Genomic DNA, 26,513 nt, shown 5'->3' with positions numbered 1-26,513 from the left:
CATACAATGGTGCTCGCTCCCGAGTATAAAGGTCTCCTCTCTTTCGCAATAGGAGAGGGGGATCATCTGCCACAACCTTCCATGAGTGTCCTCTCTTCTCCATTGCTTTGTAGGGATGCTATCTCCCGCACACCCACAGGAAGTTGATCTCTTGTCCCAGGGCACAGCAGGTTATTCTCTACCTTTCCACACAGGAAGTTCCTATCTCCCTACCCAGCACTAGAGGGTCTTCCGGCCACCTTGGGCGTGCATTTCTTTTTACCCTGATGCTGTGTGAATTTTCCAGCTGATACAGGGAGTTTCTCAGTGGTTCACACGACAAGCTTCCCTTAGAGATCCAGACTCTATCCCTCCATTGGGAACAGAAAGTAATTGTGGTCAGAGGTCAGTATTTGACATTGGACATAGGAAGTGTTCTTCTCCCGGGGCGTCGGAACATCCACAGCCACTTCCATCGGATGGCCCCTTTCCCATGTCCCCAATCCCCAGGAGTTGGTGCTTAATCAATCTTGAATGGGCACTTAAAATCCTCTTTTTTCCTCAACTTTCATGGAGAATGTTCTTTTCTTGGCCTGTTCTACTGGATGGGCTAAGTTTGTGTTCCCTGATACGAACATCTGTCTGCCCTGGTGACACCAGGCCCTCTCCTTAGGGCATGGCTAGCTTCCCTATGTGGAATCAGCTCTCTCATAAACGTCTGAGAAACAGAACAGAAGTTCATCCCCAGAAAGAGGAACTCCCTCTCTGCCTCTAAGCACAGAGCATCTTTTTTCCCAGAGGGCAGCCATTTCTCCGCTTGTTCCAGCTCTTAGATGAAGGAGGAAGAGCTCCACTTCAGGTCAAATGTTGTCCCTCTCCTGTGACCACTGAGATGTCCTGAATAAGAAGGCAATCTGGTGTCGTCCTGGAACTATAACTCTACTCTCCAAAGAGAGCAAGGGGTTCCTTTTCTTCCTCATCCTAGTGCTCTGATGACGTATGACGTGGGAGGTTCCTGTATATTATACCGTTTTTGAATTGTTATCGTTCTTTGGTGGTTGCTTCTCAACATCATCAAAATCAACAAAAACGCTTTGAAACCCATGGACTTCACCTGTAAATGTAGCGGGAACAGCAGAAGACTGTTCTGCTGTCGTCGGCGGGTACCGGAGGGTCCTGCAATGTGTTGGATTTAACAATGAGCTTTTAATTTACTTGTTGACTTAGTGCAACTTCCCAAAAACTTTTGCTGTCTCATATTTAGAGTTCATTTTCAGGGACCTGCTCTTGCCTGGTATAGAGTGTATTTGCTGTGTGCTTATGGGGTTCTTCTTGAAGCATGAGCCCAGGTCTTTCTAGTGTGTGTCTTTGCTGCTGAACCAGAGCACCTCGGTCTATCCTCTTGGCACTATAAAGCGGCGCTGCATTGAGCCTTTCCATGGTCTTATTAATGGCTGCCACTTGGCGTGCCACCTCACCCTGTGGGCACTGCCAAGCTCGGTACCTGTAGGCCTCTATATAGTGGTGCATTGCCCACCTCCAAGGACAGAGTGTGCCACTGTTTGCTCATTTTGAGAAGGGGTCTAGTCAAGTTTTCCTCTATTACTGTGAATCCAGCTTCTACCTCCTTCAGTGGTTGAGCCCTGGCTGTTGATTTGTTTCCTTCCATTTCAGAACGGGTACCTCTGATTCTTGCCAGCCTAATGCAACAAGTAACACACCACGGATCTCAGCCGGCATGCCTGTTTTATCCTCTCCAGTCCACATCAACAATAAGCCGTGCTGTGCATTCACTATGTGGTTCCGTTGGCAGTGATGGCCATCAGAGGCAGTCTGCGGTCATAGGTGTATCCTGCTGGGGGCCTCAAGGCCACAAGAGTGTTCCTGGAAAGCGCTGCCTCGTGCCTGTGAGTTTATCTGGGATGGGGTGATTGGCCTGTTGTCTCTCCTGTGTCCCTGCCAGGCAGGGGCACGCTCACGTGATTGCACCAACACCTAGGCCGCCTCCTTGACCGTAAGCCGAGGTACAAAACGTTTCTCTAAATCCAAACATGCAGCGTAATAGGGCTGCAGGCACCTAGGGCGCAACCGCATTTCTTGTTTAATAAAACTTTATGTAGTGTCAGAGATAAAAACAATAAAAACCTCAATTAACAGTAGACAGTTGCACATGATTTGGAGGGATATTGTGAATACAAGTAAAGCGAGGACTCAGTTGTTGTACAAATTCAATGATAAATTATCCCATATTTCTGTGTGAGGTTGGTTATCGTAGGCGTTTCCATCAATCCCATATATGTGTCCGCGTTTTCTTATGTCGGTCTATTTTCTGGTGGGAACAGTAGGACGTTGGCCATTACTGTCCAGCCATTCAGGTCTCTTGCAATCTTCCCATCGAGCCACTTTCCTTGTGGCCTCCGTTTCTATCAGCGCCTCGGCATCCCTTGGCAATCCCCCTACTGTCGGTGCTTTTCCGACCATCCCAATCATACCTGTAAAACATTCAGCTAGAAGAAAGAACTAAGGATGGAAGCCGATGCTTAACTCTTCTTTTTAGATCTCAGGCTCAAGCCTAGGGGCCACGCACACCTTCTCAGTACTTTATTCATGTCGTAACAACCTGTGCTTCTGGAACGTTACACAAATACACATCTACATAAGTCCACAGCCACATCATTAGAAAGAAAGTTACTTTAGGGAGAGGCCAACCTTGAGCAAGGCTCTTCCATATTCAGAAGACATCTCGTCACAGTGGCGTAGCACGTTGAACTGTATGAACCTGGACCTGGCGTTGCAGAAACACCAGTTTTACATGCAAACATGCCCCAGCAAACTCTACATCCATCAGACCTTCAGGTAAATTCTATGTCATTTCATCATTACTATCACTGTTGTAACTTTCGCTTTTGATCCTATTGCTCTGTATAATGACGTGAGTTGTCTGCCCCTTATGACAGGCCTAATCGAAGCACAAGTGTTTGTGATTCTTAGGGCATGCCAGGAAGCTAAGCCCACGTGGCCATAACCACTTTGAGAGACTGTGCCATTGCAAAAATACTTTTCTTATTCATCATTTAAATAAATAGTTTATCTGCATTACTGCTTTCCATTCCAGATCTAGGACTGCAGCAGCAGAGTCAAAGTTGGCTAATTCCTACAGTGGCAGCAAGTGCAAACAGGAGTCACCGGTGAGCTTCTTGTTCGCCCGTTTCCAAGTTGTCCTGGTGACTTCTGTTGTATGACACACATTGTGCTCCCAAACTCTCCCCACATCCACAGGTCTTTCAAGTTACATGGCACCAGTGGTCGCTCTACTGAGAGCCTTTGATTGGACAAGGCTTTGTTGACGCATTTAGCAGCAGAGTGCAGCTGTGCCGCCATCTGGTAATACTCCATATGTGGGAGGTCCAGACCACCATGCTCGTAGGAACGATTAAGCAGATCCTTATTAGTCTTGGCCTTCGTATACATGTCTTAATATGAGGCACCACCTTCATGATCAGGGCCAAGAACTAGCCAACAGGGGCAGTCCATCTGTATAGCAACAGGAGGTGAGATTTGGGGCCAGTACCTTAATAATCATTCACTGAGACTCTCGCTCTCTCCTCTTATGACATGACTGTATTCAGTGGCCCTCCATCCATCAGTGCTTGTAGTGTTCCATCTTGCAATGGTCTAACTGTTGTAAGTAATTGCCTACTTTTGAGTACTCTTTGTACTTGACTTTGTCACTCGCCGATCCAAAATCTCCACAAAGCACCTGCTGATCTACTCTTCTTGCCCAGGTGCCAGCTCTCAGTTTTCTCCCATACTTCTTTTAGATCCATGAAAAAGAACTTCTTCTCCTCCATTTTGAATTTCAAGTTAGTGGGGAAGAATGGCACATATCGGGTGTTCGGGGTGCATAGTTTTTTTTTTTTTTACTCAATCTAAAACCTTCCTCTGCCTTTGTATTTGTTGAGCATACATCTGAAATGCATCATGTTGGCATTATCATAATTGATGAGACTTGCATCTTGCAGCTTTTCCATCTCAACTGTTGAATCACAGATGCTGTTATGTAAGTCTTTATAAACCCTTGCAAGGTGCCAGCGCGCCTTGGTTCATGGGTAGCATGCTACACCAGAGGAGAGCGCTTTTGTTGAACCACTTTCCAATAATGGCACGAGGAGTCAATTCCTATGGAGGCCTGTAAGAGGACACCCTGTGGACCCGCTGGATAGAAAAGACATCGATTAAGATCCTGGGTGTCAGGTGGTTCCTAATCCAGTTATTGCTGGGCCACCCAGCACCTTCGCCTTCTGTATTTTCAGCTATGCCCACCAGCCATATGTTGCTCCTCTGAGAGCGGTCCTCAGCATCGACCTCCAAAATCTCTGACCTTTCCTGCAGTTTCTGCTCCTGACTTTTCACGAATTGCAATTTGTCGGCAGCCCTATGATATTATCTACCGTATACTTCACCCTGTCTGTGTAGCAGGACAGGTTCTCCTCTGCCTCCGTTGACTCAATCTTCACTTTCAGTTGTTCTGTGTAATGCCTGATCAGCCTTCATTACATCCATAGTAAAGTGTTCTTTGTGGCACTCGATGGTACCTGACGGTTGCCTCTTACACGGTCCTCCTGACATTTCAAGCCAAAGCCATTTCTCTATTGTATGTGCATGCGCTGGTTTGGGTGGTTTGTTGTTCACGGTTGTCTGTGGGCCACACACGCTGCAGCACTCGCCACACAGTCAAATGCTGCGGGCAGAGTGGTTGACGATGCACGCCTGCAGGACCAGGTCCCACTTCACAGCCTCTGCAGCAAGTAAATCTGTGTGTTACAATTCTGATGACTGCTTGTCTGCTGTTTTTCTGGGTTCCACAGCACCTTGGAGTCTCTGTCAGGCCAGCCTCATTCAAAGCACCTACCCAATCCTCATATCTCTCCCACAGCATCGATTTGTTTTGCAGTTTTATATAGCGCAAACTTGACCCGAAGGTATCAGAGCGCTTTACATGAGCACCAGTTGCATTACAGCCAGATACATCCTTTTTTTTTTTTTTTTTAGGCACAGGGATTTGCCCAGAATCACAGGGTGTGTGAGTTCCCCCCCCCCCGACTCGAACCTGATTCCCCCGCTTCAAGGTCGACCGCTCTAGCTTTTAAGCCACATCCTCTCTAACAGATTGTCTCCTAGCCAAACTCGAATCGTTCACCAATGGATGACAGCTAGGGGTCGCTGGGGGTAGCACCTGTTTCCCCTGGCTTGCCATATGCCCTCGTGCTACTGCCTTTCCTACCGCTAGTATCAGCAGCTCTGAAGGCAGCGGCAGGAACAAAACAGAAACCTGCTTAGTTTCTGCAGAGTGTATTCCTTGCCCCTCCCCTAGCCCCACATGAGTGGATGGGAGGCTTTTGAGATGCTTAGGGCCCATAATATTCTGAAAAGCAGACATTAATCTTGAAGTCCTTCATATCTATCCAATCATTGTGATTTCTGCCAGGTGCATTAGAAGAGATTGAGAAACTGGCATGCCTGCTGGTTACACTCTCCAGCACCAGTGAGGGAGCCAGCAGGGTGATTGTCCACTGCAATGATCTGGGTGCAGCTCACAGGCCTCAGGTTCCAATGCCAGGGAGACAGATTAGCTGGTTAACCGATCTGCTGCAGAGATAGACACAAGTATTATATGTCATTTTAGAGTTGTTTTTATTTAGTGCTCAGCGTTTCAAGACTGAAAATGAAAACCTTTAGAGTGGGAACCCACACATTGGGGTGATGTTGATGTAAAGTGGTGGAGTCAGTGGGGTCAGAATAGTGAGGTGCAGAGTAGAAGAGAAGCAGAAGTAAGGACGGTCCGTTTATGGCTATCTAGTGTACATATTAATTACAATACACAGTTTGCCCCAGAAGAAATTGACAATAAAGGAAAACGCGGCAGAAATGTTGTTTTCACCTAACTCTATTGGTCACAATCAGACCACATTTTAAGATAGCCGAGGAGGTCAAGGCACACACTGTAGATGTCTAGGCACATTTAGCAAGTCTCTGGGCACAATCCTGGCGAGGCATCTCAGGTGGTTACTGCACTTCCTACAGACATCGGTGTGCAGTCTTCCCTCACAGGTTTCAATCATCATAAAACAGCACAGAGGATTCCTGGGTTGCTCCATAGCTTAACTTGCAGTTCACAGGTTTCGATTCTATATAAGAAACTCAGTGGGTTCATGCATGTGTTGCATCGATCCTCGTGTAATGGTGAAGTTACAAGCTCCACGAACAGGCGAAATCGTTCACAGATCATGTTCCTGCTGCAAACATCTGCTTTTAATTTGTGATACAATTGAATGTTCGCATATTTGAAATATTTATCAATCTAATGGGGATACAATGCATTCCATTGAGTCAGGTAACATTAAACACTTAGCAATAAGCTGTAAAAACAATTCACTTTATATCGTGTCCTCTAAAAATGCTCATGACTGTGGGCACGGCTGCGGTTGTACCAGTGTAACCATACTGCACCCCCAGACACATTCTGGGAGATTTGCTGGAGCCGGACTGGAACCTCGTTCTTGTGTAAGAATAACTGCTGGAGCCAGACTCTGCCAGGACTCCAGTCTCTGCACTCACAGATGTGTTTGATGCACACTGAACCTAACTCCAAAGAGAAGAGGAGGGTCTAGAAAGAACACTTTCTATGCCAGCTGGGGCCTCTCTCAACCTGTACATGTAATAGTATTGTTTACATGGCGAAAACAGGTTACAAAAAGCAAAATGTGATAGGTGTGGTGATAGAAACGTGGGTGTGGACATTATTAAAGGGTGTACTATATACTTACCATTTACATAAAATATATTTTTACTTAGGAATATTCATAATTCAAAATATAGAAGATTCATTAATTTGCCCACAGGTCATGCTAGTTTTTGTGGCCTCTAGGTTCAAAGGTCAAAATGAGTTAACGCATGTAATATTGATAACAGCTGTTTCTTTAATTGTTTGGGGCAAGAACCTGTGTTCAATTAACGTTTTACTGGTTCTTCTCTCAAACAGAGAAGATCACTTTCAACATCTGTCAGAATTAATTTTTAAGAAGACATTTGAAGTAAAATTTGCATACACATTTGCCAAATTCAGGCAAAGATTGCCTTACTAAGTAGACATAGCTGGGAAGTATAAACAAACAGATCACAATCTCATGTGCTTTTGTTCTGCTCCCCCACTTCTCTCCCCTCCTCCTTGCAAAAAACGGAAGAGTTGCCAAACAAGAGGCCCTTACTACTGCCGCTGTTCTATGCTTGTATTGTATTTATATTTTTAAAGCACCTTTCTGCCCCGTGCAACGCCCATCATAGCAAAGATACTTCAAGATTGCCTCTCGCCGGACCTTCATAGTAGCCGATGACAAAATAATCCAATGGAAAGTTCTCTCATGTCAGAAAAGCAAAAAGAATTGTTTTAAAATGGAAACGTGTTCTGTGCATCACCTCATTAAAAGGTCTCAATCAGGGCCACTTAAATTATGCGACTCTGCAGCCAGGGTGTTCTGTGCATTATTACAGAGCAACCTCTCTTGCCACATAATCCATTGTAGATTTCACCAAAAATTTTCTTTTCTAGCTGAAACAGATCAAAAGTTACTAAAAGGAAGCAGTAACGTGGTGCCGGGCAGTGGCAGAGCCCTTGGCCAATGTTAACTAGTCACCTGTCAGTTACTGGTTGCTGCATTTGGGTATCGAACTGGTAATAATGAGCTGAAACTTTTGTCAAGAAAGCATAAATGTGGGTTATGATAGCAAAATAGTGAAATAATATAGCCACAGAACGTGCCGGATTAAGCCTCATAATTTGGTCTTCCATTGGTGCATAATTCAAGTGGCCCTGCTCTCAACACGGGTTTATCGCCCCTTTTGTCTATGTCTCCCTTGCTGCTGATCCCAGTAGAATCTCAACACACACTTCCACCCATGGTTCTGGGTACCTGAACCTGACTACCACCTGAGGATGCATATCTTCAGGGAGTGTAACCCTCCCCCTTCCAACCTCCACTGGAAGGTGTGCTCACGCCCCAGATTAGAAGCTCATAGCAAACCTTCACCAGGACTCATTGAGGAAAGTTTGTTTGTGCTTAGAAGCATCCAGAAGGCATAAAAACCCTAAAAGCTGCAGCTCTTGTTCAAGTAAAAAAAAGGTAGTCAGATTTCTGGAAAGGCTGGAGACTCTTAAGGGGCTTCTTTTGCAACAATAAGCAGGGAAACGTGCAGACTTGCTGGACCTGGTGTACTTCGGAATTACTCAGTGTGTATTTTTGCCAAAGCAGCCCCTTAGCTGGACTGCCTTAAAGGAGAAGTCTGGGAACAAGGGGTCCTTCCCATTGGCTGGCTTTAGCGTGGCGCGCTGCGCTGCATGGCGCCCAGGCCTGGCCCTCCATTCTCCTTCTGTGTTGGTATTCTCCTACTGCCCTTTAGAGTTGGCCTGATCCTCTATTTTCTCTTCTGACCCTCGCAGCAAATTTATGGACGTTTTGTCCCAAGAACTGAGCAAATAAGTAACTTTTTCTTTTTAACAACAATGCCTGACCGGGAGTTCCTGGCTGCCTCCCCGGTTCATTCTGCGTGCCAGACCTCAGTGAGCGCCACTCTGCGGAAGTGCCCAATGATTCAATGGCCGTCCACCCGCCTGACTATCAGAGGAAATGATTGGTGGAAGAAGCTATGACATCACAGAAAGCGAAAGGAAGCAACTTCTGACGTTTCAGGGACAGGGGTGTGGGGGTCTGGGGAATGGGTAGAGTTTGGTCCCTAAATAGGTCGTTTTATTATGTGAACAGGGGAAGCGTTTGTTTATTCGCATATGTTGGAAACAGGAAAGTGTTTGCTTTCTTCGGGTGAGTTGGAAGTATGTGTTTTTTCTTCAAGGGAAACAGCATCATTCGTTTCTATCTACGTCCTGGGTGAGCGTTTCTTCAGTGGAGATGACTTAGGGTATATATACCCTTGCTTATCTAAGAAACGGCATGGATTGTGGAAGCTCAGCCTGACTAGACAGAAGTGATGACAGTGAGCTTAAATAACCATAAGTCCCTGTGATGTGCATTGGCTTAGTGTCATCAAACACAAAGCAACTGTTGTGGCCTATAAGACTATGCAGAGGACAGGACCCTGAGGCATGCGAAGTGCATGGGCTCAGCACAGCCAGCTAAAATCCTCACTCTCTATTCAAATTGTGTGGTCGGCAGGATTTCACATCTGGATGCCGAAGGCTGCTTCCTGGAAAATTCTAAAAAGATAACAATTTTAGAAGATGGCATCCGAAACAGTGGCGGCTCCTCCGCTAAGGAAAAATAAAATTATAATAATGTATTGTTGTTATCATTTTAGTTTTCCTATTGCAGTCAGTGGCTCTCGGGGCGGGGCTGGCCAGAGCAGGGGGAGGAGTGGTTCGCACTTCCTAAGTGCACATGACTGCTTGGGCCGGCCAAACAGTCATGCGCACTTTGCATCTTCCCCACCAGGCTGTAATTCACAGCCTGGTAAGGAAAATGCCCAGCCTCCCATTCCCCGTCACGGCGCTCAGACCAATCACAACGCTGCATTGCAGCGTTGTGATTGGCTCAGGGGAGCCCGGGTGCTATCTGCTGCTTCCTGCTTCCGGGACCAAAGACAGAAAAGAAGAAGAGGATGAAGGAGAGGCGGCGGCTTTTTTCATCCCCATCACCCGGGTCCGGTAGCAGCTGCTAATGATCTGAAAATCAATTGTCATTAGCTCCTCGGGAACTCAACATTTCATTATCATTAAGTTTTATATTCTCATATCAGCCACGGTGGGCAACGTGAGGACACTGCGATCATAGGCCAAACATGAACTGATTCTCGGGCACTGTTCTTTCACAGGAATTTTCAAATATACATGTTATGCTATGTAGTGTGACATGGTCTGGGCATCATCTACACTTAGTACTGGAAGGGTTGGGTGTCCTCATGCTGCAGTATAACACGCTCTGTGTATCATCCTCACTTAGTACTCCAAGCGTTGGGTGTCATCATGATGCAGTATAACACGCTCTGTGTATCATCCTCACTTGGTACTCCAAGCGTTGGGTGTCATCATGATGCAGTATAACACGCTCTGTGTATCATCCTCACTTGGTACTCCAAGCGTTGGGTGTCATCATGCTGCAGTATAACACGCTCTGTGTATCATCCTCACTTGGTACTCCAAGCGTTGGATGACATCATGCTGTTGGATTACACTCTCTGTGCATCATCCTTACTTAGTACTCCAAGGGTTAGATCTCATCATTCTAGAGTACTACAAGGTCTGTGCTCCATTGTCACTTAGTACTCGAAGGGTTGGATGTCCTCATGCTGCAATATGAGACGGTCTGTGCATCATCCTCACTTGGTACTCCAAGGGTTGAGTGTCCTCATGCTGTAGTGTGACACGATCTGTGCATCATTGTCACTTAATACTCCGTGGCTTGGATGTCATCCTACTCTAGAGTGACTCAGTCTGTGCATCATCCTCACTTAGTTCTCTCGGATTGGATAAAATCTTCTATGAATGCTCAGATGCGATGATTTACGAGTACACTGAGGGTTGGATATGGGCGCATACAAATTCTCAAAGGTCGGATTTCCTTTTCTAGGAGTAAATCAGAGGTTGGATATCATTATCTACAAATACTCCTAGAGCCATGGATCGACTACCTTAATGTCAAGATACTCAGAGCATTGAAACGCGTCATCTCTTGAGCACTAGGATGTCACTTGCACGAGCGCTCAGAGCACTGCATGGTAATGACACCTCTTAGGGATTGCAGGAGGAGCCTGAATTCTCTGATGGTTCGTCAGCTCTGATCCAGAAGCAGGCATATAGACCCAGAAAGCACAGGAGCACTGCCATAGCCACAGAGGGCCCTGGAGTAGTGGTGTACTGAAGAAGACTCACAAGGACATAGGTGCAGTGGTAAGGCCTGCAGAGGGCACAGAAGCAGGGATGCCGCCTTCAGAGGGCACAGGAACAGTTTTAAGGCCTGCAGAGGGCACAGGAGCAGAGTCAGGGCCTGCATAGGGTACAAGAACACTATAATAGCCTTTAATTATTACCGCAGTAGTGGTTTTGCCTGTAGTAGACACAGGAGCACTAATATAGGGGTAGTGAATATAGCAGCACTAATATAGTCGTAGAGGGCACATGCCTAGTAAGGTAGCTGTAATATAGCTTACGGAGAGCACAGGACCAGAGGGAACACCGGAAGTGGTGCAGCATGTCTGAGCACAAGAACTGGCAGAAAATGGGCATTGTTTTATAGACAAGTAAAGCGCTAAACTGTGGTGTAGCTGACTGACACCACAATAGAAGAGGTTCACCTGCAAGAGATCCTACTGTTTAACCCCAACGCAGGGTCGGACTGACCTATAAAGCCCAATGGCTGGTCTGACAGGTCAGTGTATGGGCTGTGTTTTTAGATATTTATGGGCTGGTTTTATGGTCTGCTGGTCCAATTTTTACTGTCGATTTCCCTGATATTAAAGCAAACATTGCCTGCAGCCAGTTCAAATCCGTGCAGTTTTCCATATGTTGCAAAACTCTTGTACAGCGTGTCTTTGCAAAGTTCAAAACTTCCTCAGTTTGCAAATATGGGCCACCTTTTTTAGCTATCTAATTCACTAATGAGGGCCACTTTTATTTTGGTGCCTGGGCCAATTTTCTGTTCCAGTCCGACCCTGCCCCAACCCTCCTTGAATGGCAGTGATCCCCCGAGCCCCCTTCTGATGGGGACACCCTTGGACAGATCACCCCTGGATTGTCTAGTTTGAACCCCTGGGTCCGGATTTGCGCTTGGCCTGCCTCTCAGCGCTGTCCATCCGCACACTTGGACACAGCTGCTTGCTTAACCCTCAATCAGTTGCGCTTTGAGAGACTGGCATGACTTCTGTGGCAGAGGAATGAGCTCACGTCTGGGACTGCCAAAGCCCCCACAATAGCAGATTGTTGACGGGGACCCTCCAGCCTGCAGGCGATTATGATTGTGTGAGAAAGACGTTTTCAAGAGGCGCCTGCCTCCAAAATGCAAATGCAGCTCCACCCTACGATAATGCACAGAGCGTTTGCTCTTTAAGTCTCGCCGATCGGGCAGCTTTTAGCGCCTGGTTGCAGAAGACCTATTGTGGGCTGATTGAAGGATATAGATTGGGCGTTGAGCCCACCCACTGCTTCCATTGGTTGGCTTTATTGTCACTTCTATTTGAATGATTCTTATTCAATTGCTTTCCTTGTCCACTATTTCCAACCTGTTTTTGGCCTTTCCCTGCATTATAGTCTATTACCCTTTTTAGGTCTCACCTGGCGAAAAGCAGCGCATGTGCTGTTCTCGTCAGAGAGACCTTTTGTAATCGATTCTCTGCCGTGGGCTCATGCACGCGCCTGCATGGACAAAGATGGCTTCTCTCGCCATCTGTCCAATGCAGACAGCATGCGCCTGTCCAAGGGACAGTGGACAGTCTCACGCCGTTTTGTTGTCATCGCACGCGTGCGCTCACATGGCGGTGTGCTTTTAAATAGCGTCATTATCGCACAAAACCAACGTGTGCTGGCACGCCATTTTGTTGTCGTCGCACAAGCGTGCGCGCGCATGGCGGCGTGCTTTTAAATAGCGTCATTATCGCACAAAACCGACGTGTGTTGGCAGTTCTGGAGACCGACGTGTGCTGGCAGTTCTGGAGAACGGGAGACTATGTTGCTGTTGCGGCGCTGACTGACTCCTCGCACAAGCGTGCGCGCACATGGCGGCGTGCTTTTAAATAGCGTCATTATCGCACAAAACCGACGTGTGCTGGCAGTTCTGGAGACCGACGTGTGCTGGCAGTTCTGGAGAACGGGAGACTATGTTGTTGTTGAGGCGCTGACTGACTCCGCACTTTGTGAAATTCGCATTGTTCGTGTTCCAGGAGCAGCTGCTGCGCGCAGTGAGCTGGGGCAGAATGTAACGAGTCAGTTCAAAAGTGCCCTGTAAAAAATGGGGGAATGCTTTTATTTCACGCGGTTTCTCAAAAGTGTAACAGTAACCGTGTCCGGACTCAAAATGAGGACGTATGCACGAGGAAGGCCACACTGGCATCAAAGTGATTCCTTTCATATGCTGGCGCTCCACCAACAATAAAGCAGAGCTTGAGTAACCACGTTTGGCCCTCCATTACTTCTCAAGGTGTGAATGAGCTACCATGCTTTTAGTATTCAATGGATTCTGTATATTTGCAAAGGCATCCTATGAAACAGAAGTGCCATAGGGCTCCAGCGGCTTGTCAACTTATTTTTTGTTTTTTTTTGTAATTGAATTAAGGGTTTTAAAAGAATTTACGGTGAAGAAACTACTTATCTAATTCAAAGTGACTGTTTGCAAACAGGCACAAACCACGTGTTTATTATTACTTATGGGGCCTGAATAGCCTTGCAACCTGTAACAAGTACTAGGGTAAAGGCTATCTTTGGACCGCAGATCTCAATGGCATCATGCAAACTGCGCAGGTATTGAATTTGATGTTAGGGACAGCATGTAGCAGTCTGTCAGCGCCTCCTACTGTACCAAATATGCATGCATACTGTAAGCCATCAGATATTGATAGTTTTAACTTGGTTAATGGTTACAGCCCAACCTTGGTATCAAGTCAGGAAAAAGTCAAAGCATGTGTGCATACCAGTGCAAGATAGAAGGGGAGAGGAACATCACTTATTCTCTTGACTTGCAAGGGATTGCAATGTGAATCGCAATGGCGATTAGAAATCACAGCATACTTTAGCCCACTGCTAATTTGATGCGATTCTGCATTTGCAATTAAAGTCTTTTATGAATCAGACCCACTGTCTTTTCTTCTGGTGATGTTCTGTGCATCTGTAAGTTATTAAATTCAGTCACTGGTGATGGGATGTATCCTATTGCCAATTTCATGAGCAGCTACACCGTCCTTAACTAGGTTTTTTAATGCATGGTTTTCCAGCCTACACTGAAATCCAGGTTCTGTGGAGATTTACTCATGATGAATGTTGGGACATATGGGCGGTGAATAAATACAGAAATAAATGGTTTGTATGCATATTCTCAATTACTTATCTTGGGATGGCAAAATCCTATCAGATTAATTCTGCCATGTGCAGGGCCACTGCAATTATCTGCAAGGGTGCTGGTATTTCAAATTTTCTCATTTTTAGTGTTGCTTTTCTAGACCTGTGCAGTGCACGTTTGTGCTGTTCATCGTCTAGATTGGTTTGTGTGTTGTGTAAAGCTTTTATGCTGCACCACTAACGTTCTCTCAATGCCACTGGAGTCAAGCTATTCTGGCTGATGAGGACTGAAAGCCTGAAACCGGTCCTAGGATGCTTGTTTCCAGTACAGGGAGGACCTGGGCTGGACTGTTCCTATTGGGCACAGGGTCAAGACTGATTTGCATATGGCTGGGTCCAAACTGGAATGGCATGGTGAGCAAAAAACGATGGATTTAGGCCCAGATCTCTGTACCAATGTGAATGTATGACGTTCTGCATTCTGTCCATCAATTGTTGTTTTTGAATTTGGACCACTAACAACATCAAAACCACAAAATACAATATTTACTTTCTTTCAGGTTTTTAAATTCAAAAATACGAAATATCCCCAGCTCCCCAAATCCGTCATCAGCCTAACATGACGAGTTACTAATGGTCCACGGACAAACGTATAGTTCGTCTTTATAAAACTTGCAAACACAGCCTCTCCTGCTGAGACTTATGTAGGAATGCCCTGCAGGGCACCAGCCTCTACCATGCGTTCTTGGAGGTAATTGGCAATTCCTCTGGCGCACAGACACAAATGCAACACGTGCCGCAGGCCATCGAGGGATCACTTCCTCTTCAGATTTTACCCAGATTTGCCAAAAAAAATCAGCTTTAAACTGTGCCCCTGGTGGTCCAGTTGGGGGAGGAGCACGAGGGGGGAGCGCAGGAAATGTACATTCCTGTCTTTCAATGGATGCTTTCAAATAACAAGCATTTGCAATGCAATAGGTCTCACATTTGCGAGAGTTGGAGCTATTGGCATTGTAAATGACAATGCCTTTTATTCATTTGTTTTTAAAACCTGCAATCGGTGCATAAACACGCACTTTGAACGTATAATCCTTGCTTAAGAGAAGCAAGGCTGGCAGTAAAAGAGACTGTCAGCCTTGCTTCTCATAAGCATGGACTATAATTACAAAGTGCTTGTTTACGCACAGCTTGCAGGTTTTCAAACGCATAAATAAAAGGCATTGTCATTTACAATGCCAATAGCTCAAACTTTCGCAAATGCGAGACGTATTGCATTGCAAATGCTTGTTTTAATTCACTCGCTTGTCTCCTTCCATTGCTCACCTTTAGGGGACTACTTTTTTCTTGTTGGTTAAGCACTCCATGAGAGTGCATGTGTTTTCCATCTCTGTCCCTCGTGTGCTTATCCCCATGCCAAATACCCACTCTGCGCTTCATGCTGCTCTCCCTCTCTCATGTGCTACTCTCTCTTGTGTGCTAATACCCAAGTCAAGCCCCTGCGCATCATGTTACTCTTTCCCTCGTGTGCTGCTTCTCCCCTCCTTTATCTCCCACACAACCTTTTTTTTTAAAGTTGTTTAATCCTTACTCCCCAGTGCCTTCCCCACATGCTCCTCTGTTACTTCCCCTTGTGCTCCATTACTTTATTTATTCTACATGCCAAATACAACTTTGACACAATAAAAAAATCACTTTTCATTTACTAATCCAAGAGGTTTCCACCGTTTTGGATTAGTAAAAAAAAAAAAAGAAAATAAGAAAATGGCAGCCAGGTCATTACGCTGGCACGTGGATGCATTATGATGCATAGACGTGCATACATCATCACACATGCACACACCAGCAAAATAATGTGGCCGCCGGGAGCAGAACTTCATTTTTTCCCTCGATGCTGCATATCATCTGCAAATGCTTTGTACTGGTGCTGTACAGCATTGACAAAAAGCATTGGCAAAGTCAATAGGTCCCAAAGGAGAGACCTATTGGTTTTGCCAATGCTTCTTAATGTTGTAGCTGCTTTTAGGGGTGGCTGGGGCCTAGGCTTGCTTTTGTTAGGCTACCAGCATGGCGCTGCACGAGTATCTTATCTGCAAAGGGCACTATGTAGTGCATGCGGTTCAGCATGGGTTCTGTGCCGGGGCATTGCACCAGTGTCATAGTGATTGCAAATACAGTGAAACCACCACACAAGTGATAGATCCCTATGATGGGGAACTGCACTAGTATCATTTCAGCTTTAGGTGCTGGGGAACTACCACAGCAGTGACTTGTCGCTGGTGGGCACAGTGACGGAGCGCTGCTCCGGTGTCATGTAGCGGTGGTCATTGTGAGGCAATGTACCAGTGGCACACCTGCCCCAGGCAGCGTGGAGTGAGGCGCCTTGCTGTAGTGTAACACTAGCTGGGGCTTCTGGACAACCATTGCAACAATAGCAGATAGGATGTAGGAACGACAAAGAACTACTACAGAGCTATCATGTCAGATGTGGGCTCTGTGAAGGGCCCTACCCCAGAGGCACACTTGCTGTGGGTACTGCAAAGCAGCTGCACCAGTGCAGGAAAGATGGGGGCACTGCAGAAGGGGCACTGCACCAGTATGGTATATTCTGTGAGTACTGTTAGGGGGGCGTTAGTGGCATGTTTACTGCTAGCACTGCGCAACAAGTGCACCAATGGGAGATAAGCTGTGGGCGTTGTGATGCCCCTGCCTGCATTTCATCTGCTTTGGGTACTTGCAGGTGCCCTGTATCAGAGACATAAGGGTTGTGGACACCTTTATGAGTGCAACAATGGTGTCACACGAGGCGGGCACTGTAAGGATTCTGTCTCAGTGTTGTTTCATGTATACAGTGATGAGTTTTGCGCCTTTGAGACGTGTCATCGGCACTGCAGCAGTGCCACTTGTGCCTTATGCACTGGCTTCGCTTCCCTAAAGAAAGGGCTGACGTGACCACAGAACCTGGAATTGAACCGGCGAGTCTCCAATCTAAGTCCAGTTCAGGTGGCATGGGGGCTGGCTGGGAGTGAACCTTTGAGGTTGACGAGCGGTCACAATGAGGTGTTGCCAGGCTCCTAGTTGAACATTGCAATGTTGTTCGCCCTCTGGCCTAAGACTGGGCAGGAATTTCCAGGATGTTCATGGGTGGATTTTTGAACTAATTTGTATCTGAGTGGCACCAGTCTGTAATGGTGCAGGAAGCAAAAACCTATGGGATGGAATGGGATTTGGAACAACTGCCTGGAGGTCAGATTAATTCAAGCATTTCCAACCATCTCGTTGTTTTTTCTTTTTTCTCGCCGAGCCTCCCTGGTGGCTTGAGTGTTCTAGCCTTGGGTTCTGTATCGCTCTGTGCCGCAGTAACTTAAGCTGTCTGAGGCCCAACAACCACACAATACATATGAGGCTGCTTGTGCTCCGTATCAGAGGGGATGTGGTCTGGCAGTTGGCACTTTACTGCGCCCTATGGACCAAAACGGATTTACAAAGTTGGACCCTGTCGATAGTGGCACAGTGAGCAAAATGATAATGGAATGGAATGTGGCTTTGCATGATCGTAACTCAAGCATTTCCATTTGTCGCGTTTAATGTTTGTCTGTGATGTTCTCTAAAGGTAGAGGCTAGTGTGGTGGTGGATCCGTCAGCTTAGTAGTCCTTTCTAGGTCGCTACAGAGGGTGATTTGTGTCTTCTCCTAAAAGACTGCGGCTGCACCCCTCATGAGCTGACGCTACAGCAGACCTCAGAACTACAGCTCCCCTCCTTCACTGCACGTACAGCCCCTTGTAGCTCTTCTTCTCACCTCCTGGCCAATGGTTTCCAGTTTTCCTGGTGTCGCGAGGGAGGACACAACTTACATTTCTTCGCCCAAGAAGTGAGCTCCAGTGACGCTTGGTGGGCTGTTTTCAAGACCAGATTTATACATCAGGGCTCATGAATCCAAAGAGGGCCTGTGATTGGTGTACTTGGTGATGCCCGTGTGTACGACGTCATAAATGTTGGCACATAAGGACAGCAGGGGGTGCTTTATTCTGGGAGCCTGTGGCGCTGGTACTTCACCAGGCTACTTTTTGTGGCCTTAAATGACCCCCATTTCGCTTCACAGAGACAATATAATTTAACCACAGGCCTCTCACCCCCCTCCTACCCCTCCCCTCCCCCATGCTCTACCCTCCACATACTCCCTTCTCCACTAGTCCCTGTGCTGGGCGGCCTGTGTCTTGGTTCTCATGACCTGACACTGGGTCTCACATGCAAGGGAATCTGCAGGGACAGCCTTGGAAAACATGAACCTTTCTCATTGTTACTCATTCCCCCACTTTTCGGCACAGTCTCCTCTTCCTCTCCCTGCTCGCTCTGACACGTCTTTATTCTCCCAGTGCCAGAGCTGTACAGATGACATTTTTACAGGATTCGTTTCAGACCAGTTCCATGCATTGCACAAGGTTGATCACAGGCTTACATCTAGGCACCTATTTGTTCTTTCTGGTGGTCTCAGGTTGTTTGCTACTTGTTGTTGGATTTTTTAATGTGTGGTACTATCCACCAGGATCGGACCGGGACAGAGCATAGTCCCAGGATCTAAGCGCCCCCATTATCGACTCAGACAGCTACAATGTGGAACACATTTGCAAATCAGGGCAGTTTTAAGCTTGTAAAGACAATCTGTGTATGTGTTTTGCAAGGAATGGGAGACAATATGCATTTGTGCTCGCTGCAGGCAATGTTTGTGGTTATATCAGGGAAATCAGTAGTAAAAACAGGTCCAGCAGGCCTTAAAACAGCCCCACAAGCAGCCAGGAAACCAGCCCATGCATTCATCTGCCAGGCCAGCCCCTCGAGCACTGCCAGGTTGCCCAATCCATGGTGTTTAAATGTGCTAATGTATATTGTTACTTGTGTTTCTGATAGTATATATTTGTCTCTGATCTGTGGATGTCTGTTAGTGTCTTTGAGTGAATGACGTTGTGCATTGGTTTCGCGTGTCTCTGTTGGTATTTTTGTGTCTAATGATCTCTGGGTGTCTGGTAGAGACCCCTGGATTTTGAAGTACAGGTGGGAGTGAACCCCCCAGCGATGAGGTCTTCCATTTTAGCGTACAATAGAAAGGTGAAGTCATCAGGGTTACAAGCGCTATATAAATGCAGACCTTTTCCCTTTTTTACCCCTCCCCAACCCTTCTCAATCCAAATAACTGACTAACATAGCCACCACTCAAATTACTTCATATTTCACTATACTAATTTTCAACACTAATCCTTTATGGGTTCCGGAGTAGCCTACTACTCGCCAGAAAAGCGCTTCAACACCCCATCAGGGTTAACAGGCGCTATATGAATGCAAACCTTTCTTTCCCTTCTATCCCTCCGCTATCGTTCTCACTCCAAATAACTGACTAACCTATCCACCACTCAAATTACTTTCATATTTCACCATACTAATTCACCACTAATCCTTTATGGGTTTCCGGGGTAGCGTGCTGCTCGCCAAAAAAAGCACTTCAACACCCCATCAGGGGTAAGAAGCGCTATATAAATACAAACCTTTTTTCTCTTCTATCCTTCTGAATCCAAATAACTGACTAACATATCCACCACTTAAAATTTACTTGCATGTTTCACTATACTAATTCAACACTAATCCTCTATGGGTCCCGGAGTAGCATGCTACTCGCCGAAAAGCGCTTTGACGCCTCGTCAGGGGTAGTAAGCGCTATACAGATGCATTTACAATACAATACAATACAAAGTGTGATGGGTGAGATGCACTTGTGTCATCCCAGAGAGATACTACTGAGCCCGCTCGGAGCTAGTGATGCAGCTGGTATGGGGTGAGATAGGAGTGAGCCCTGCACGATAGGGACAGTTCTAATAGTGAGTGTGGGTGGCATGAATGAGAGAGAGAGTTGAGTAATTCCAGAGAGAAGTGCTGAACCCTCACTTAGGTACCAATGCAGGTTAGATAAGGCGGGGTGGGGGTTGGCATGCTCTCTGCCAGGCACAGCCAGCCCAGATGTTCGGAGTCCCGTACGCGGAGACACTGGGCCCTTCATGGAACATCTGCGGCGTGGTAAGGAAGTATGCTGTACGCATTCTTTAAAACTCACATTCGTTCCAGGGTTTTGAGATCTGAAAACAAACAAAAAAACAGTCCTGGGGAAATGTAACAATATCCACTAAGGACCCGAGGGACGCAGTGATAACAGGGGTGGGTGGATGGGTCGCCCCGTGGTGGGAGAGGACTTCACAGATGTTTTAGGGGCAGATGGAAGGGCCATTGAGGACAAGGGGAGGAGAAGCCAAGAACAGTCGGAAGAGATTGAAGACCAAAGGCAGTATGGACCAGGGTAGAAATGCTTTTTTTTTTTTAAATAAGGCTTTTTCATGCTGATTAAATGGTAGAGTTCCATGAAAGCCAGAATTTGCCATAACCATAAATAAATAAAGGGGAGAAAATCGCATCCATGTGGGGGCATGATGAAGGGAGAGGTTGGGGTCACCGGGAAGGGCATTCGGGTGACGGCCCCATAGGAGGAGCCTGTGTTGTACACGTGCTCAGAGCTGCCACTGTGCAAGCTTCTTCTGGATTCGAAGCAGATTTGTGCAATGAAAGTTATTCCTTTTCTGAAGGGCGCACCGCTGAAATGCCCTCACAAAACAAAAGACTCTTGTATTTGCCCAGTGTGTGATGGAACTGCGCTTTCTTTCTCTGAGGAATTCCTTTCTCTTAATGTCCGATAACAGGTCAGCAGCCCTCCAGGTCCTTGTTTTACAAATCAAAGATCGATGCAAATCGTGCAGGACTATTTCTTGAAACGCTTTAGTATGTATTGATCATTGGAAGACCCTCTCTTCCTCAATGTCCTCTGACCTAGAACATAATATGAGCGAATTCAATTAAATTCAAGAACTTTATTGGGCGAGTAAATGCTGCCATATAAGTACATACAATTAAAAAGCAATTCAAGCAATATAACTTTTCAAACTATAAAATCCTTTAAGATATCATCACATAACAATCATAGACCCCGGACAGAATCGAACCCAATAATATCAGTCAACGTTGATCGCTTCCTGCAGGCTCACTTACCCTTCCCAACCTAGTGCGTGCTCGGAGTTACATCTCTTCTCCTCCTACATGGTCACTGACCCTTCCTTGCCAGGTTTGTGTTGGAGGTGAATTCAGTACTTTTTCTGCATGGCCACTTACCCCTCCCCCACCTAGACTGTGCTACATGTGAATTCTGAGCTCTGCTTTGAGGATCACTGACCCTTCCCTGCCTGATGTGAGGTATGAATGAAATCTGTGCACTCCCTGCGGAGTCACTGACCCACCCCTGTGCTAAGAGTGAGTGTTGTAGTGTGTGCTATGGATGAGATCACTGGTCTTCCAGCGTGGTCACTGACACATCCTATGCCTAATGGTAAGTGGTATATGGGCACGGTCTGGGCTCTCTCCACAGGGTCACTGACTCTTGGAATATAGGTGAGAGCTGTACGATACATGTAAGATCACTGATTCTTAGAGTGCAGTGAATTAAAGCCGTACTTTCTCTGCATGGTCATAACGTTTCCCCACCTAATGTGTGCTATGAGTGAGATTTGTGGTGTTCTGCTGGTTCACCGCCCTCTTCACGCCTGAATAAGGGCTGTCGGCGAGATCTCTATTGCCTTTTTAAGCTTACATGCTCCTCTTAGTGAGGAGGGACATCCAGGGTGGAGGAGGAAGGCCACTGAGCCTGTGTGGTTAATACTCTTGTCCATACCTCACCATAGCTCATTTGGGTTTTCTTCTCATTTACAGGGATCTTGAGCCAAGAGGTTGGCCTCCTTCAGCTCATCGGCGATCCACCACCCGATCAGATCGTCAAAATCTTCGGTCCTGACAACAGCCCTGGTTATGTCTTCGGTCCTGATGCCAACACGGGGCAGGTGGCCCGCTACCACCTGCCAAGCCCCTTCTTCCGAGACTTCTCACTCCTCTTCCATGTTCAACCTACCACCTCCAAGGCGGGTATGCTTTTTGCTGTCACTGATGCCTCGCAGTCCATCATTTACGTGGGCGTGAAACTCTCCGAGGTGAAGGACGGGAAGCAGAAGATCATCTTCTTCTATACAGAGCCTGGCTCGCAGACATCCTACGCAGCTGCCACGTTCACGGTCACATCGCTGGTCAACCAGTGGACGCGCTTTGCCATCAAAGTAGAGGACGAGGAAGTGGTCCTCTTCCTGGACTGCGATGAGTTTGAGAGGGTCCGTTTCGAGCGCTCACCCGATGAGATGGAACTGGAGGATGGGTCAGGCCTCTTTGTGGCCCAGGCTGGTGGTGCAGACCCCGACAAATATCAGGTATTCCTTAAGCCTTCTGTACACTATCTATCTGCTCTCACCTCTGTAAATGGATCATGATGTCATCCTGCTGTTGCCTCAATACTAAATGCTCTGATTGGCCTATCTGGCTGCACCTCTCTTTGGATAGTGTCTAAAAGCTAAATGTACCTCCTACTCTCGGTACAACTTCTGATTGCTCTCACTACCCATGCCTCTCTTTGTATAGTTTCATCTTTCCCTAACTGCCCTGAATGCTCCATCTGCCTGCACCGCCTTCCTCACTGCCCTCCGTGGCTCTATCTCCTGCTGTTTTTCTTCTCAATTCTCCTAGTGACTCTGCCTGCACTTACCTGCTTTCATACTGTCCTTAGTAGCTCCTTCTGCACCAACTCTCTTCTATTTTCTTCTTCCGCTGGTTGTTCTCCTTGTCTTCTCCCCTTGTTACCACTTCTAACTCTGTTCACCTACGTGCTCACCTGGTGTCGCGATCCCACTGCAGCCAACGCTGAGATGATGTTGGGTTAAACCAAGGAAAGGATCTGAAAATGATGATGACAGTTATGAGATCTACAAGTGGGAAGCCACACATTTTTAGGAATCTCTCATGGGCCACCACATATTTGTGTACAAAATGAGGCCATTCGACTAGTCAACTAAAAAGCGAAATAGTCCTAAGCAATATAATTATTAGAATGCTTATGTTTAATTGGTCTGAAATTCGATGATAAGCTATTATTCTTGTAATAGACACCTTTTTCCATACCATCTTGCGCATAAATTAGGTCTGGAAGAGTACCTGATAACTAGTCTCTGGCAGGTATTATGCTGATATATAATTACAAGCATTGACAAATCCAATAGTTCTCGCCTTTGGGACCGACTGGTTTGGTCAATGCCTTTTGGCGATGATATGGTGCGAAGCCACATTTTTTTAGGCAGAGGGGTCATCAGCAACTTAAATACCTGTCCCCAACCAAAAAAAATAATAAAAACATAAAATAATAAGCAAGGAGATGTGGGGGGGGGACAGATGAGAGTGCTGCAGGAGCAAGGGGCAGTGGAAGAGCAGGAGAAAGCAGAGCATAAGTGGGCTTAAGAAGCACAAAAATGAGAAAGCAAGAGATACGCAGGGAGTTTGTGGGGGGGAGAAGAACACAAGAGACAGCTTGCAACAGGAGGGAGAAAGCAACATGATGCACAAAGAGTATTGCGGGCATGAAAACTGAAGGGAGCAACTTGGAAAACTCGGACACTCACATGGAGTGCTCACTGAAAAAGAAAAAAGTAGCTCCCTAAAAGTGGTCAGTGGAGGGAAAAAAGCCAGCGAGTCAGAAAGATGGTAAAGAGACTATGCTCGGGGGGGTGGCAAACACAAGATGAACAACTTGGAACCAGGAAAGCCATCAAATAAGAGGCAACCAAATGAGAGTGACAATAAAACCAACCAATGATAAGCAATGGACATGCTGTAAGTCCCTGTAAGTTCTTGGTAAGCTCACAGTAGGTCTTTTGCAACCAGACAGATTGTGCTGTCTGGTACACATGGCCTAAAAAAAGGGAACATAGCATCTATAGTCTAGCATGTCTACAATCAAGTTTAGAAAAAAATAAACTCAGCTACCTCGTCAAAAAATTGATTGCATAGTATCTCAATAGATATTATTGGTAGAACCCAAGTTGAAATTTGTCTTGCTACACTAACCTAATTAAAAATATGCCTCCAGTAATAATGTGAGCATTATATACTTGGACGTCACTTTTAAAGTTCTTAATTGATTAGTGATTGGATGAAACTCATGGCTTTTGGCCGGCATACTTTGAGATGTGTTTTTAAAGAGGTGGACAGAGCTGGTGGGAATCTTATAGTTTCATTCGGAATTCCCCAATGAAAAAAGAATGATTGCTCATTGATTTGACTTTTGTAGAATCTATTTAATTTTGTACCTATTGAAAGCAGAGAATGTGCAAAAAGACAGCCGACACGTGTTTCGCCCACAGTGGTGTGGAGGACTCAGGCCTTTTCAAGGCATAAGTGTTTGTCTGTTAAAACTTAAGGTACGAGTCACAAATTGAAGTCGCAGATATAAGGGCTGATAGCATATACACTGTGTGAGGGGTCAAATGTAATCCATTCAAGAAAGCTCACTTGTTAAGGAACAAGCAAGATGGGCTTGCGAGTCAGGCAGGTCAGAGTGTCAGGATGAGTCTCTGAGGTTGGCAGGGATATGAGCACGAAGTGTAGGAAGGCAATCTGGGCAAGCTGAAATGTCGAAGCCGGTCAGAAGGTCTGAGTGAGTCACTGCGGTCGTCAAGGCTCCGTTTGGTGTGCACAATCTAGATGAGTAGGATTGATGTGAATGTCCTTTGTCACTTTGCCTGACCAAAGTATCACACATAGGCACTGGGATAGTTTCCAAAAGGATATTGGAACAGGAACCTCCCCTACCAATAAAATTAGATGTCAGGGGGTTTCCTCTTGATCTATGTATAAAGTGTGATTATTCTCAAGGGTTTTTTTGTTTGTAGAGTTTTTTGACTGAAGGGCGCCCTTAATATAAATTCCTTCATGAGTTCCTGTTGTATTGGGAGCGGATTACGTGAGCACTTGTAACATTACACAACAGGGGCAGTCGGCACGGCTCGCTGGTTGGGGGGGCAGGTGCGGTGGGGGGAACCGGCTCACGGGGTGCTTTAAAAAAAAAAAATTACCTTGCCGCTAGGTCCCCCATCTTCTCTTCTGCTGCCTGTATCTGACTCCAGGTCGGGACAGGCAGCAGGCAGCCAGTCTCCCATCCCTAAGCCAATCACAACGCTCCATTGGAGCGTTGTGATTGCTCAGCCAGGGGCTGTAGGGGTGGGCAGCAGGGCCGGACTGGCCGTAGTGGGCACCAGGCAATCCCCCGGTGTGCCGCACGGGTGGGGGCCGGTTTTGGGCCCCTGTGGGCCGGTTTTTGTTACAGGGCCGTTTTTGCAGCATAGCTGCAAAATCGGCCCTGTAACAAAATCGGCCGAAAACCGGCCCTGGCAAAGAGCTCGGTGGCACCCTCCCCCCCTCCCCCTCACGGTCGGGGGGGAGGGGGCCGGCCGAGCACGTTGCCAGGGCCGGTTGTGGTTCCCAGTCCGGCCCTGGTGGGCAGGTTCGCCATGCAGGCTGAAATGTATGCAGCCTGCTTGGAGAACATGGGAGTGCGCATGATTGTTTTGGGCGGCCCGAGAAGGCCGACCAAACAGTCATTTTGCACAGGTGTGTCTACCACTCCTCCCCTTCAGCGCCACCTTTCCCCCTCACGTACTGCCGCAGTACGTGAGGGGGAAAGGTTATTAAAATAAAATGATAATAACATCCCTTTATTATCATTTTATTTTTTTCCTTTCTTTGCTGTTCCTGGCAGTGGGGCAACGCTCCTCCGCCATAGCGGAGGAGCCGCTACTGTTACATAAGTTTATATTCATTTTCTTTTTAGGCACAGAAGTTTAAGTGATTTGCCCAGAATCACAGTATGTTGAGGTGAAGTTGAGGCTCGAACCTGGTACCCCAGTTCAACGTCTCTGCCCACTCCTCCATTCAGATTGGGCATAATGTGTTTTTAGCCATGTTGCACACTAGCACAGCTTCTGTAAAACATGCCTGAAAGTGTAGAAAAAACTGCTATGACGCAGCCAGCGCTGACCGCGTGATAAGTCTTTTTTTTGTTTACTTTCAGCCATGCTGTACAGCAGCTGAGCATTATGGCTGAAAAACATTTACAAATCCAATAGATCTCTCATAGGCGAGTCCTATTGGCCTTGCCAATGCTTGTTGATGGCTTCGTGGGCAATTTCTCCCTACAATGGTCTGACTAGCTGGCTCTTTACTGCTAGGGCATGGCCACTGATAATTAGCGTCCTTCCATTGTAATTAGGTCTAATTGGGCCTTGAGAGTGCAGATCTTTGCTGTGGTTCGTCCAGGCGGAGAGCAGTTTAAACCCTGAAAGCGCCAGTGGTAATTATCCGGTCCTCAGATTCCCCCACGTACAATTACTGCAGGCCTCTCTAGCCATCGCGGACTGAGATCAAAGTGGGCACCCCCAAAACGAGCACCCTCAGGCCTTCCTAGCCACCGAGCCAGAGGCTGAGCGTGGACTTTGATTCTTTTGACTATGGTCGCCCTGTGTC

The 26,513-nt window shown here is 46.7% G+C and overlaps 1 protein-coding gene across 7 annotated transcripts in view; it reads left to right on the top strand.

Moving 5' to 3' along the window:
- COL18A1 (collagen type XVIII alpha 1 chain) overlaps positions 1 to 26,513 on the top strand; it is a 431,742-nt gene that overhangs the window by 242,701 nt on the left and 162,528 nt on the right. For all 7 annotated transcript variants that reach the window (XM_085645186.1, XM_085645181.1, XM_085645184.1 and 4 more), the window contains one exon: positions 21,831 to 22,375. In XM_085645186.1, the coding sequence (XP_085501312.1) occupies positions 21,831 to 22,375 (545 nt within the window). The remainder of the gene's footprint in view (positions 1 to 21,830; positions 22,376 to 26,513) is intronic.

This window comes from Triturus cristatus, chromosome 3_1 (assembly GCF_964204655.1).
Source record: "Triturus cristatus chromosome 3_1, aTriCri1.1, whole genome shotgun sequence".
In the NCBI taxonomy this organism is placed as follows: domain Eukaryota; kingdom Metazoa; phylum Chordata; class Amphibia; order Caudata; family Salamandridae; genus Triturus; species Triturus cristatus.
Note: the sequence above shows the minus strand (reverse complement) of the source record. Positions and strands in the feature narration are given on the sequence as shown.